The sequence below is a fragment of the Acanthaster planci genome, unplaced genomic scaffold (genome assembly GCF_054643075.1).
Source record: "Acanthaster planci isolate LZ-2023a unplaced genomic scaffold, COTS_SCS Contig28, whole genome shotgun sequence".
Lineage (NCBI taxonomy): Eukaryota > Metazoa > Echinodermata > Asteroidea > Valvatida > Acanthasteridae > Acanthaster > Acanthaster planci.
In genome coordinates, this window is record NW_028257652.1 from 59542 (window position 1) to 72377 (window position 12836).

The following is a 12836-nucleotide window of genomic DNA, read 5'->3' on the forward strand; positions in this document are numbered from 1 at the left end:
AAGGGGTCGGGGGTCCAGTTTGGCATGAAACAGAGAGCGCAGTGATTTCTTCTCACCCGGTGAAGCAGGTTTCTCCTCCAGCTCAATCTTGCCCGGCTGGCAGCTCAGAACAAATCTCTCCAGTTTCTCCCCAAGCTGCTTGGACATGTGGGGGGCCACCACGTTGAGCAGGCCACCATATATGTGGCCTTGCTCCACGTCTGTGCCCAGACTCTTCCCAGTGAAGTCCTTCCGGAACCAGTCCAGTTGCTTGGGTATGGTCACCTGAAAACAAAATGGCCATTAGGAAGCTATTATCATGTCAATAGGCTGTGGGTTCCCTGTTAAGGCTGAGCAAATTTGAATAATTGAATATTTGACCTTCCATTTGATCAAAAATTCAGTTGTACTAAAGTCCGCAGTACAAAGAAAAAATATACAAGAGTACAAAAGAAAGAAAAACTTGACAAAAACTTGGAGAAATTTTGGGCCATTTTGCTGGGCATTTGCACTTTATCTGCCCTTAAGTTTACTCATTCTATCTTGAAAAACACTTGTAGAATGCAGTTTTTCTTTATTTCATTGACGTTCATCTCTGAATAATCAATTTGGAACAAGGATTTGATAATAATCAATACATTTAAATAATCAATACTTTTCACCAAATTTTGATGTAAAACCTGTGTATAAAATGCTATGTCCAAATAATATGACACATAGAATTCATATGGGATGGGAATAGTTGTTCGCTCAACAATGAAATCAGGGTAGTTAAGGCGTGAGGTCAAAATACAGACGGTTTAGAAACAGTTGAACGGTTGGTGTTAATCCCCCTTCATTCCGTTCGTCTTTTGGTGTTGGACAGTTCAACGGTTTGAAAAGAACCGTCTGCCCTGGACTGTCTAGCTTCATGAGCAACCCTGACAACAATGGAGTTTGTGGCTTACACAGCCATGGTTGTGAACAAAAGATCCTATTCAGGGAGAACTTCATTGGCCGTGGTCAGCCTTCCTGGGCTGGCCGTGAGGATTAGTGGTTAACACCTTGTGATAGGAAGACACAAAATCAACTGCATTCCAGGCTACAGACATTTATCTAGCTTCAAATACGTTTTGAGTGGGTATTTCATGACAAAAAAGCATCGCCCCAAGATAATTGTTAGTGTTTAAGCGTTTTTTAGACTGGAAAATAAATGCGTTTATATGGGAGTGACGGGGAACGCCAAACACGGTTGCCTCATTTTACCACCTAATCTATCGTCAATGAAAGAAAATATTCACGTAGACGCAATGTGAATTTATTTGGAACTTCTGTCCCGTGTACCACATTCTTTGAAGGTAATAAAAAAAGTCAAACTCCGTATATATATCAAGATTACAGGGTATTGAGACCTGAAAAGACTGAGTCTGGAAACTGACAGCGCAACACATACTCAATACACGTGTTTTATCAGGATGTTTAAAACAGTCTGCCGATTTAAATCCTCCTGTGGAGCTGCAAAGTAAAGAGCTATTGTTATGACTAATCCACCAGACCGCAGAAGTCTAATATGCTGTAATGCGATGAGCTGTCCATTGTTTACTGGAAGTTGCAGAGTGCAAGGTGTACTCGACTGCAACGGTTTGGCCAGCCTCGCTGAAGCATTCGTCTGTTCGATGTTGACAGTCTGTGAGGCTTACCGTTTACAAAGCGTTGGACGCTTTCAAAAGCGTTTGTATTTTGACCTCACGCCTAAGGAAGTGACGTCACTATATTTTGAAGTGTTAACAAAGACTTAAACACTTGAAATATTCATCACAGGCAACAGAAAGGTCTCTTGTTCTGGATGTAACTGGACATGACAAAGCTTACGAACATCTAGGAGACTCAGAATGACAGCCCCAACTGAATTCTGTTTATAAACTTACCCGCATTCTCTCCTCGTTCACGATGACGTAATTCTCCAAGAACTGCTGCATCGCTGACTCTAGCTGCTCTTCCACTGTGCTGACTTGCAGCACCTGTGCAAATCACCGTGCATAGATCAAATCCGACGCATCTAATTAACTCAAATAATCCTGAATACTCCAACCATCTTAAATATGACTTATCATACATCTCAAAGGGGTTCAGGTTAATTGTACTAGCATCATTTGACAAGATGACACCATCTCCTTCAATTTCGTTTGTAAGGTAGAAAAAAAGAAAATAAAAACAGTGAGAAAAATATCAGTATGATTTGAGGTTTGTGTGGTGTAAAACTACTAAAGGTACATGTATAAAATGGCTGCAGACATGTAAATGTATTTCTTCTTTGAAATATGGAGAGTTCTCTAACTACCGGTTCTTTCAAAGTAACACTTCTTCAAAGAAACAAATATACAAGGATGTACCTGAAAGGCATTATCTTCCTGTAAAAAAGAAGATTAATTTTGAAAAACTTTTGATTATAATTGAAGTTCTTGGCTAGGCACAGTGTATATTCAGGCTGCAAATAAGACTGAACAATGAAACTTAAAAATATTTGAGATGCAAATACTCTGAAATCGCTAAGTACATGTACATGTGCAATAACAATGTTGCAACAGTAGTTCCCCTTCTGATGACGATCTGATGTTAAGTTTTTTATTTCATTCTCAATCCAACCATTCCAGATCTTCCAAAATCCTCCAGGAGATTTGGAGGCCACTGCAGGATGAGGAGGGTACAGTTCACCCACAATTTCCTTCCAGAGCTTTATGTCCCTGGAAAGCTTGACACAAAGAACGCATCATGGTTTTTCTGCACAAGGGGATTTTAGACGCTCTTGAAAGGTTCTCAGTAAATATTCCAAACGGGGTTAGGCTAAATGATGCCTTGGGATCCTTACCTGCAAGGCTGGTGAGACTTGGCACCCATTGGAGATGACAAACAGCAACCGCGTCTCGGCAGGTGGCAGATACCTGTGCCAGGGGTCCTCAACATTCAGTGCTGCAAACCAACAGATGTTTACAGCACGCTGTGAAAATGTGGTTGGTGTCTAAAATCCTACGACTGCTTTCAACTCGGCCAAAAAAACATCCCTATTAAACCCAGGGTTCCCAAAACCAAAATTCAAGTAATGACTACTTGTTACTAAAAACCGCACATCTGCCACCAAATACTTTTCTTCTGCAGCACTGGTACTATGTTTTTCTAGGGGATATTGCAGAATACCAGTCAAACTTGTGAATATTGACCATTTGGCGCCAGCTCATCATTCCTGGTAGCCTTAAGCAAGAAGAGTTGAGATAGCAAACGTGGAGGTCGAGTGGAAGCTTGTGTGTCTGAGTTAAATTAAAACTGAACAGAAGATGAACAGTGAACAGAGTTGACAGTTCAAAAAAAAGAGGAAATTTTGACTTCCAGACAAATACTGGATTACTAGCAAATAATGTCACAAGACACTTCAAACGTCTTTTATGAATCCGGGCGATTCACAACAGGGTCGACAGATTTCGTGCGTTGTGATTGGCTAACGCACTGCAAACTCTTGGATGTGCACTATTGTGACATTATTTGCAATTTGTGAAGCACAGCCCTTGGCCTGCTCTGGTACATTTAATGGCTTACCGTGCAGCCTATGAAGGAGCATGTGATTGAAGCATGATGGCGGGTGCAGCCCTGGCCGCAGGATAATGTAACGAAGCTCAAAGGCACTGCAAGATGAAACCATGACACACACACAATGACGTCACCTTGGCACAATGGTGCTATCCTAGCTTTTCAACTCGAAAAATCTCTGGTACATAACATAGTTAACCACTTCCTGTCGGGAACTCCAGAATCGGAGACGTATGGTTTATATGCGTGGCCAGGGTCTCCAAACTCGGACAAAGGACACAGGGCCCTGTAACAAAAGACCGTACTCTGAACGAAAGACCAGGCTGCTGGGCATTACCGACATTTTACACTCTCAAAAGTGGTGATAATCCAGCCTTGTTTTGAAACTGTATACCAGGATTTGGGGCATTGAGAGCGAGCGGATTACCACCGGGGACAAAAGCGCTCCACCACCACAGCGATGAGCCACACAGCACTGCTGCACTCTAATCTGGCCCCTATTGAAAAGAAGTCAGCAGTGCACTGAGCCAGGTTCGTGAACAAAAGACAGTTTATACAACCCCGCAAAATCTGGGCTCTGTTTACAAGGCTGCAGGCCTGGCTGAAATACTCGGGCGTCAATGAAGGTCACCTGTCAACTTAGAGTAGCCCCTAAAGATTACTTCGTGTGGCTATAAACGACCGTTAAATGAAGTGATGAATTTTGAAGGATTTTGAAAACGGAAAAAATGATAGTCATGCCGGCCCAGCAACATCAACATTGAAAAATGCCCCGGCATGAAGTGGTTAAGGAGAACACCAAGGGTGGAGTGTGCCATGCCCTGAGGGCTGGAGTCTGACAACAATTCATGTTACATTAAGAATTCACTTCCAAATGGCTGCAAAACCTTTGAGACAATGACAACTAGCCAGAATAATTAAATCCATCTCCTGTAATGTTCGGCCAACTGCTGAAGTAGGCAGGTCTTGCACCCGGAGCATACCAGGATGGCATTGGAGAAGTCCATGTCATTTAGTGGGTTCAAGGTAACCATCCATTATACATGTAAGTTTAATAATTTTGAACTCTTAAAGTCTCTACCTTTTTATGAACTAATTTTACTCCATCAGTTGCTCTTGTAAACTGTACTTCTGTGTTTTGCGGTGAGAATTTTTATATTCAGCACTATAAACAGCATTCAGGCAAAAAGCAATTCTGGACTGATACTGATTCTAACAACATAAAAGCAAGTAGCACAGATGAGCCTACCTGACTACACCAAGCTGTCCGATGCGGTAGGCCATCTTGTTGAGGTAGGCAATCCGTTCAATGATCAGACGACTGCTGGTACCCGGCAGGGTGACAACATCCTCAAGGCATGGTGTTGCTGTCAGGGAGCTGTGCCTTGTGTGGCCGGATGAAGGTGTAGTGGCAGTGGTTTCCTTCAAGAAAATAACAAGAAACACTGTCAACATAATGAGTTGTTCTAAAATGGTGCGCCTTCAATGTTTGTCAAAGAAAGGGTCTCCCACTAAAGGGTTGCCACTGCCAACTACCCAATGCTTTATGAGTAACCAGAGCTGCCCACCTTCAATTCAGCTTTTCAGTAGTCTAAAGGCCAAAAATCAATATTCTGATAAAGAAATCAGTAGTTTTCTAGGTGATGCTGTCAGAATGTGCACTTTTACTCCCAACTGGTACTGTACAGTATACTCAAAAAGCCCTAAGGCTGTTTCAGTCTGGAAACATCTTTTTCACAAGGTCAGTCAAGTGATCAGCGGCAGCAAGGGAGCACTTTATGTTCAAAATTAAAAACTGCAACATGCTCTTATTACTGGAAAGTCTTTTGGCTGAAAGAACTGAGCGATGTCACCAGCACTTTTTGATGATGCAACGTTGGACTGGTGCTTTTTTGATATATGTGAACTTGAAAGTCATTCGTACACATGTATCTCCTTGGTCAATGGAAAAGTCGGACAAATAAGGTGTACATCTCAGGCTATGTTCATCCCTTCTGGGTAGTGAAATACATGTTAATCTGAGTGCGTATTCCTATTTGAAAGGCCGATTTCTAAAACTGTTCGAAAGCCATTTTTATGATCAGCTGTGCTACGTTGGATTAGAGAATCTAATCACCAAGGTGCGCATAGTGCACCGGTACACACTACACATTAGGCTGGGCTGCAGTGCAAAGTACATTGCCAGATAACTGTAGACTTCAGGGAATCAGACTATCCTCTGCTCTGTGATTGGGGCACCATGAAAATTGGACTCCGTAAAATCCGGATTCCGTATGTTTACTGTGCATGTAATCAGCTTTGTTTGGGATCGAATCACAGTGCCCACTGGTCAAGCATGGTATAGCAAGCCTCAACATTGTGTACTGAAAAATGCCATAATTGGATTTTTCCAAATCTATATGAAAACGGAAAATCCATTCTCATTGGCAGTTCTGGGTTACAGCACTTTTGATATTGCCCAAATTGAAAATTGAAAATTCAATAAGATTTGACGAAGGGAGGAAAGTTTTGAATGATTGTGGAATACCACAAAGTGACACAGAAGAAATTAAAATTTGGATGAAACAGTATGGACAGTGTATGCATACGATGATTTGGAGCCATGTGTGATTGCTTGACAACAGAGTTCTGAGTTGGTGACTTTTTCCCACAATGTAATGCATACTTCCACTGATTGGAACTCCCTCAATTGATGGATGATTCTGTAATAACAACTCCTACGCTATTGTGATCAAGAAAGAGTAGAACAGAATCCGGCCTTGATGTGGTTTGGTGTATATGGTGGCCTTTAACCACTTCATGCTGGGCCCATTTATCCATGTTGATTCTGCTAGGCCGGGTGATTTTTCATTTTTTTCTATATTCGAAATTCTTTGAAAATTCATAACTTCATTTACTAGACGTTAACACCCACACAAATGATTGTCTGGTGGCTGCTCTAATCTGACAGACAACATCTATCTACACCTGAATATTTCAGCCAGGTCTGCCGCCTTGTAAAAACAGCCTAGATTGTGCAGTGTAATGTGATTTTCTTTTGCTCCCGAAACAGGCACAGTACGCTGCTGACCTCATTTTAATATGGGCCAGGTTAGCATGCAACGGTATTGTATCGCTCATCACTGGAGCGCTGGAACGCTTTTGTCCCCAGTGGTAATCCGCTTGCTCTGAATGCTACAAACAGTGGTATAATCTTTCAAACAATGACAGAATTCCTCCGCTTTCGACAACTGAAAAAATGTTGGAAATTCCCAGCAGCTCAGTCTTTTGTTCCAATTACAGTCTTTTGTTACAAGGCCCAGCTCTTCCGGTTTCGGGCAGCCTGGCATTAGGCATAAAGAAAACGTGACCAAAACTGGGTCCCCTGGCAGCAAGTGGTTAATCCCTTTGCGCCGATAATTCTTTTGACCGTGACTGCTGGGCTGTGGTATGCCCTGAATGGAGGGCTTTGTTCATCAGCAGGCCCCATTGAACCAGCAGCTGCATGATGAATAGACTGTATGTGTGGTATGCACTAATCCTCACACAAAGCCGCGGCTCTTGCCGTCTCCCGGAGCAAAGGGGCTAAGCGATGGAAATGTAAACAACATACATGTAATTAGGATAAGGGTGTATGGCTGTAATTATTTCTTCATGAGAGTGAAGAACGGGACACAGTATATGCTTACGCTCTGTTCACATTTGGCATCAAGCTCAAAGCCAGCATTACTGGAGAGAAGTTCGACACAGTTCTACAAAAAAAGCAAATTTCATACACAGAGAAAAGGATGACCCAAAAAACAAAAACCATGACATTGGAAACTTGATGTCATCTGAGACTAGGGACAATGTTTCAGGGCAGGCACCATCTCCATATGAGAGATGTTCAGCCTACATGCAAGGCATGTCCCATAGACATGGTCAGAAGAGATGTTTCACGAGGTAAAATGGCAGAACAAAATGGTTGGACATTCATTAATTCAGAACTATCAGTAGGTTTTACTTTTTAACCCCTAAAAAATGGCATTAATAAATGAAGGACACCGGAATCGGCGGTCTGTCTCAGCCATTGAAAAGCCAGACCACGCCCAGGCAAAGCAGGGGGCTTGGGCTCCTTTGATGCCTTTCTTTGAAAGGTATTCTCTCCAAACCAGCTGGGGTCTGTGCTGTCATCAGCCCTTACCTTTTGCTTGGGCAATTATCAGTGACCACCTCCCAAGCAAGTTTTAACACCCCTTTTTGAAACTAATCCAGTATAAATATCTGCCTATTTGTAAGTGTGCTTTGGGCAAAGCTGTGAAAGAGAAGATGTTTACAAAACAATTATGTGTTTCTGATGGGGGAAAACAATTTAAAAGAAAAAACTGAAACAAACACCTACAACATGATGCTCCTAATTAAACTAAAACTCTTATAGAGGTGTTATAGAAACCTGACAAGTTCCTCCAAAAAATTACCACCAAAAACTCACCTTGCTGATCAGTTGCTGGTGTATGTGATGAAGGGAAGCGTGGGCCAACATGAGATTCATCACGTTGGTGAAGAAACACACTCGCTCCCCGGGGCTATCCAGCCGGTCCAGGTCGACGAAAGCCAACTCCCTGGTGGCCTCGCACAGGTCTCGGAAGTCCTTACTGCTGCTGGCCAGCACGCTGGCTCGCAGGCCAAACTTGCCATTGGAATTGATGCTTGTCATATGACCTAAGCCACAGAGGAACCAACAACACCAGATCATACAAAACACGAATCAAGAAGGAGCATCTACTGCTCCTACACACAGAGACACACCGAGTGCACCCACTGAGATACATAGTATGGTAGGTGAGGTGGCAGAAGGTGGTAGTCAATGTGTGCAAGAGGGCACTAGTTTGATGTTGCCATGGAGGGAATACCTTGTCAAAAGAGTATAAAAACAGAACACAAATCTATCCTTCAAAGGGGAAATGGTTGGAAGAAATAGTGACCCTACTAATGTCTATATAAGCTCTTTAACATAACCAAGGAAAGAGTGGAACCTCCTCCAAGAAATTGTAGAAATGCACTCTTTGGACACAAAGCTATGGAGACACTGCATGAAATCCAAAACATTGAAATTTCTCCCTTTTAATGCTGCAAACCCGCTGGAAAGTCACTGTAACATGTAAATGAAGCTGTGCTTCATCTATTCAAGTCATACAAATCCTATTGCATGGTATCTTTTGAAGCCTACAAGTATATATGCAATAGTGGATTAATTCCCACTGTTAATGTAAATTTTCATACCAACACCTGTGACAGTTTAAATCCTTTTTTGAAATTTATTGTTTACCCTTTGCACAGACGAATCTTTGCCCGTGACCTACAAAACACTTCTAATTTCCTGGGGATGCTTAGCAGTTTTCCGGGCAGAGGAAGACATTTAAGCAACACAACGTGGTGCCAGTAAGCTAAGAGGAGTGTGCAAAATTTTTCTGCAGTTTTTCTTGTTACCCTTCATGAGCATGATCATCCTGGACAGGAGATCCCGAGCGACGACCTCGGGATGCCTGGCGTCGCATGGCCACTTTGAGCCCTCTCCGGGATTGTTCAGGACAATTCTACAGGGGGAACTCTTTGCTGAAGGAGACGTGGGGCTCGGCGGTTGGTGGTCTTGCTTGAGGTGTATGGGGATGGTAGGGCAGCAACTACGGACGATGACGTGAACAAGGTTTAGCTTCAACTGGTCTGCCACACCTTCTAACCTGGAAACCGAAGCCGCAAGAAAAAGCAGCAAAATGAAAAAGAAAGATGAAGGCTGCTGAATTCGCCGAGCGTTAATCAATATTTATAAAGTACCATTTTCAGGATTCAATTCAAGTACAGGTTGAGAAACTGGCTGGCAACTCCCATGACGTGGACTCGGTAACAATGCCTCTAATAGATTCCTGCTATGATTCTGTAACAATGCCTGAGATTCCTGCCATGACTCTGTAACAATGCCTGAGATTCCTGCCATGACTCTGTAACAATGCCTGAGATTCCTGCCATGACTCTGTAACAATGCCTGAGATTCCTGCCATGACTCTGTAACAATGCCTTAGATTCCTGCCATGACTCTGTGACAATGCCTTAGATTCCTGCCATGACTCTGTAACAATGCCTTAGATTCCTGCCATGACTCTGTAACAATGCCTGAGATTCCTGCCATGACTCTGTAACAATGCCTTAGATTCCTGCCATGACTCTGTAACAATGCCTGAGATTCCTGCCATGACTCTGTAACAATGCCTTAGATTCCTGCCATGACTCTGTAACAATGCCTGAGATTCCTGCCATGACTCTGTGACAATGCCTGAGATTCCTGCCATGACTCTGTAACAATGCCTTAGATTCCTGCCATGACTCTGTAACAATGCCTTAGATTCCTGCCATGACTCTGTAACAATGCCTGAGATTCCTGCCATGACTCTGTAACAATGCCTTAGATTCCTGCCATGACTCTGTAACAATGCCTTAGATTCCTGCCATGACTCTGTAACAATGCCTGAGATTCCTGCCATGACTCTGTAACAATGCCTTAGATTCCTGCCATGATTCTGTAACAATGCCTGAGATTCCTGCCATGATTCTGTAACAATGCCTGAGATTCCTGCCATGACTCTGTAACAATGCCTTAGATTCCTGCCATGACTCTGTAACAATGCCTGAGATTCCTGCCATGACTCTGTAACAATGCCTGAGATTCCTGCCATGACTCTGTAACAATGCCTTAGATTCCTGCCATGACTCTGTAACAATGCCTGAGATTCCTGCCATGACTCTGTAACAATGCCTTAGATTCCTGCCATGACTCTGTAACAATGCCTGAGATTCCTGCCATGACTCTGTAACAATGCCTGAGATTCCTGCCATGACTCTGTGACAATGCCCGAGATTCCTGCCATGACTCTGTAACAATGCCTTAGATTCCTGCCATGACTCTGTGACAATGCCTGAGATTCCTGCCATGACTCTGTAACAATGCCTTAGATTCCTGCCATGACTCTGTAACAATGCCTGAGATTCCTGCCATGGCTCTGTAACAATGCCTTAGATTCCTGCCATGACTCTGTGACAATGCCTTAGATTCCTGCCATGGCTCTGTAACAATGCCTTAGATTCCTGCCATGACTCTGTAACAATGCCTGAGATTCCTGCCATGACTCTGTAACAATGCCTTAGATTCCTGCCATGACTCTGTAACAATGCCTGAGATTCCTGCCATGACTCTGTAACAATGCCTTAGATTCCTGCCATGACTCTGTAACAATGCCTTAGATTCCTGCCATGATTCTGTAACAATGCCTTAGATTCCTGCCATGACTCTGTAACAATGCCTTAGATTCCTGCCATGACTCTGTAACAATGCCTTAGATTCCTGCCATGACTCTGTAACAATGCCTGAGATTCCTGCCATGACTCTGTAACAATTCCTGAGATTCCTGCCATGACTCTGTAACAATGCCTTAGATTCCTGCCATGACTCTGTAACAATGCCTGAGATTCCTGCCATGACTCTGTAACAATGCCTTAGATTCCTGCCATGACTCTGTAACAATGCCTGAGATTCCTGCCATGACTCTGTGACAATGCCCGAGATTCCTGCCATGACTCTGTAACAATGCCTTAGATTCCTGCCATGACTCTGTAACAATGCCTGAGATTCCTGCCATGACTCTGTAACAATGCCTGAGATTCCTGCCATGATTCTGTAACAATGCCTGAGATTCCTGCCATGATTCTGTAACAATGCCTGAGATTCCTGCCATGATTCTGTAACAATGCCTTAGATTCCTGCCATGACTCTGTAACAATGCCTTAGATTCCTGCCATGACTCTGTAACAATGCCTTAGATTCCTGCCATGACTCTGTAACAATGCCTTAGATTCCTGCCATGATTCTGTAACAATGCCTGAGATTCCTGCCATGATTCTGTAACAATGCCTTAGATTCCTGCCATGATTCTGTAACAATGCCTTAGATTCCTGCCATGACTCTGTAACAATGCCTTAGATTCCTGCCATGACTCTGTAACAATGCCTTAGATTCCTGCCATGACTCTGTAACAATGCCTTAGATTCCTGCCATGACTCTGTAACAATGCCTTAGATTCCTGCCATGACTCTGTAACAATGCCTGAGATTCCTGCCATGACTCTGTAACAATTCCTGCCATGACTCTGTAACAATGCCTGAGATTCCTGCCATGACTCTGTAACAATGCCTGAGATTCCTGCCATGACTCTGTAACAATGCCTGAGATTCCTGCCATGACTCTGTAACAATGCCTTAGATTCCTGCCATGACTGTAACAATGCCTGAGATTCCTGCCATGACTGTAACAATGCCTTAGAATCCCGCCATGACTCTGTATATTCCTGCCATGAAAATGTTTATGTTCCAATTGAAAGTTGCCATTGGAACATTGGCGTTCTTTAGGAATGTCTATGCATCACAGGGACGGTTGCTTTGTGCACGAACTATTCCAGTGCAGCATTCAAATGGGAATGCTAAGTTACCAATTAAACAGGTGCCTGTGCTGAACTGAGATCAAGGCTTTCCAAATGGAACATTGCCACCGTTCCAAACTACGAGACACTTACAGACACCTTACAGATTCTGAAAAGTTTCCTAGGAAAGTCAGCAATATCTAAATGGGTTCAAGGCTAGTGAGGAATTGGTCAAAGAACTTTTTTGGACCTGGTCGGCGGGATCTGGTTCTGGAACATGAGTCTCCCTAGCAGGAAGTTGGGGCTGTCCTCCAGGACACAGTAAGGGTTGACTGCCTTCATGCTGCCGCTAGGAACCGGCTGGTCCAGACCTGACAGTGAGGAACCCACGGACATAAAAAAAAAGAATGAAAAACAACAAAATCGAGGCATTTGGGAATCAGACAGCATAATAGGCTACTCTTAGCAACCTGCTGCACGATACTGATCTGCGTGAAAGATTCATCATGGAATTGTCGCGGAATAAAGTGTGTAGGTGATCGGCACCTTTGTAAAGAGTATACATGTATGTATAAGCACAAATACTGATTTTGAGTCCTTCACAAATGTACCTCATACACATTATTACACACATTCCTGACATTAGGTATTGACGTTGACCCTCTGATGTCCCACAATCCCTTGCAGGTCTTGAATAAAAATAAAGCTGTTTATATTTTAGTCTCTGCTGATTCAGCTGAGTATAAGTTTGTCTCAGAATTGAACCATCAAGCAGCCACATGAAAATTACAATGAATGAATCAGATATGAGGGTTTGGCACCATTCTCAATACCTCTACAGACACTTTCCGCGTAGGGAGTAGTTTTGCA

At 43.2% G+C, this 12836-nt stretch overlaps 1 protein-coding gene across 1 annotated transcript in view; it reads right to left on the reverse strand.

The window, feature by feature from the left end:
• The window catches only part of LOC147795443 (uncharacterized), a 53934-nt gene that overhangs the window by 23157 nt on the left and 17941 nt on the right, over positions 1-12836 (reverse strand). The window contains 9 exon segments of the mRNA XM_087131893.1: positions 57-264; positions 1887-1979; positions 2828-2928; positions 3550-3635; positions 4790-4962; positions 7209-7271; positions 7991-8220; positions 8989-9239; positions 12217-12337. Of these exon segments, the coding sequence (XP_086988019.1) occupies positions 57-264; positions 1887-1979; positions 2828-2928; positions 3550-3635; positions 4790-4962; positions 7209-7271; positions 7991-8220; positions 8989-9239; positions 12217-12337 (1326 nt within the window).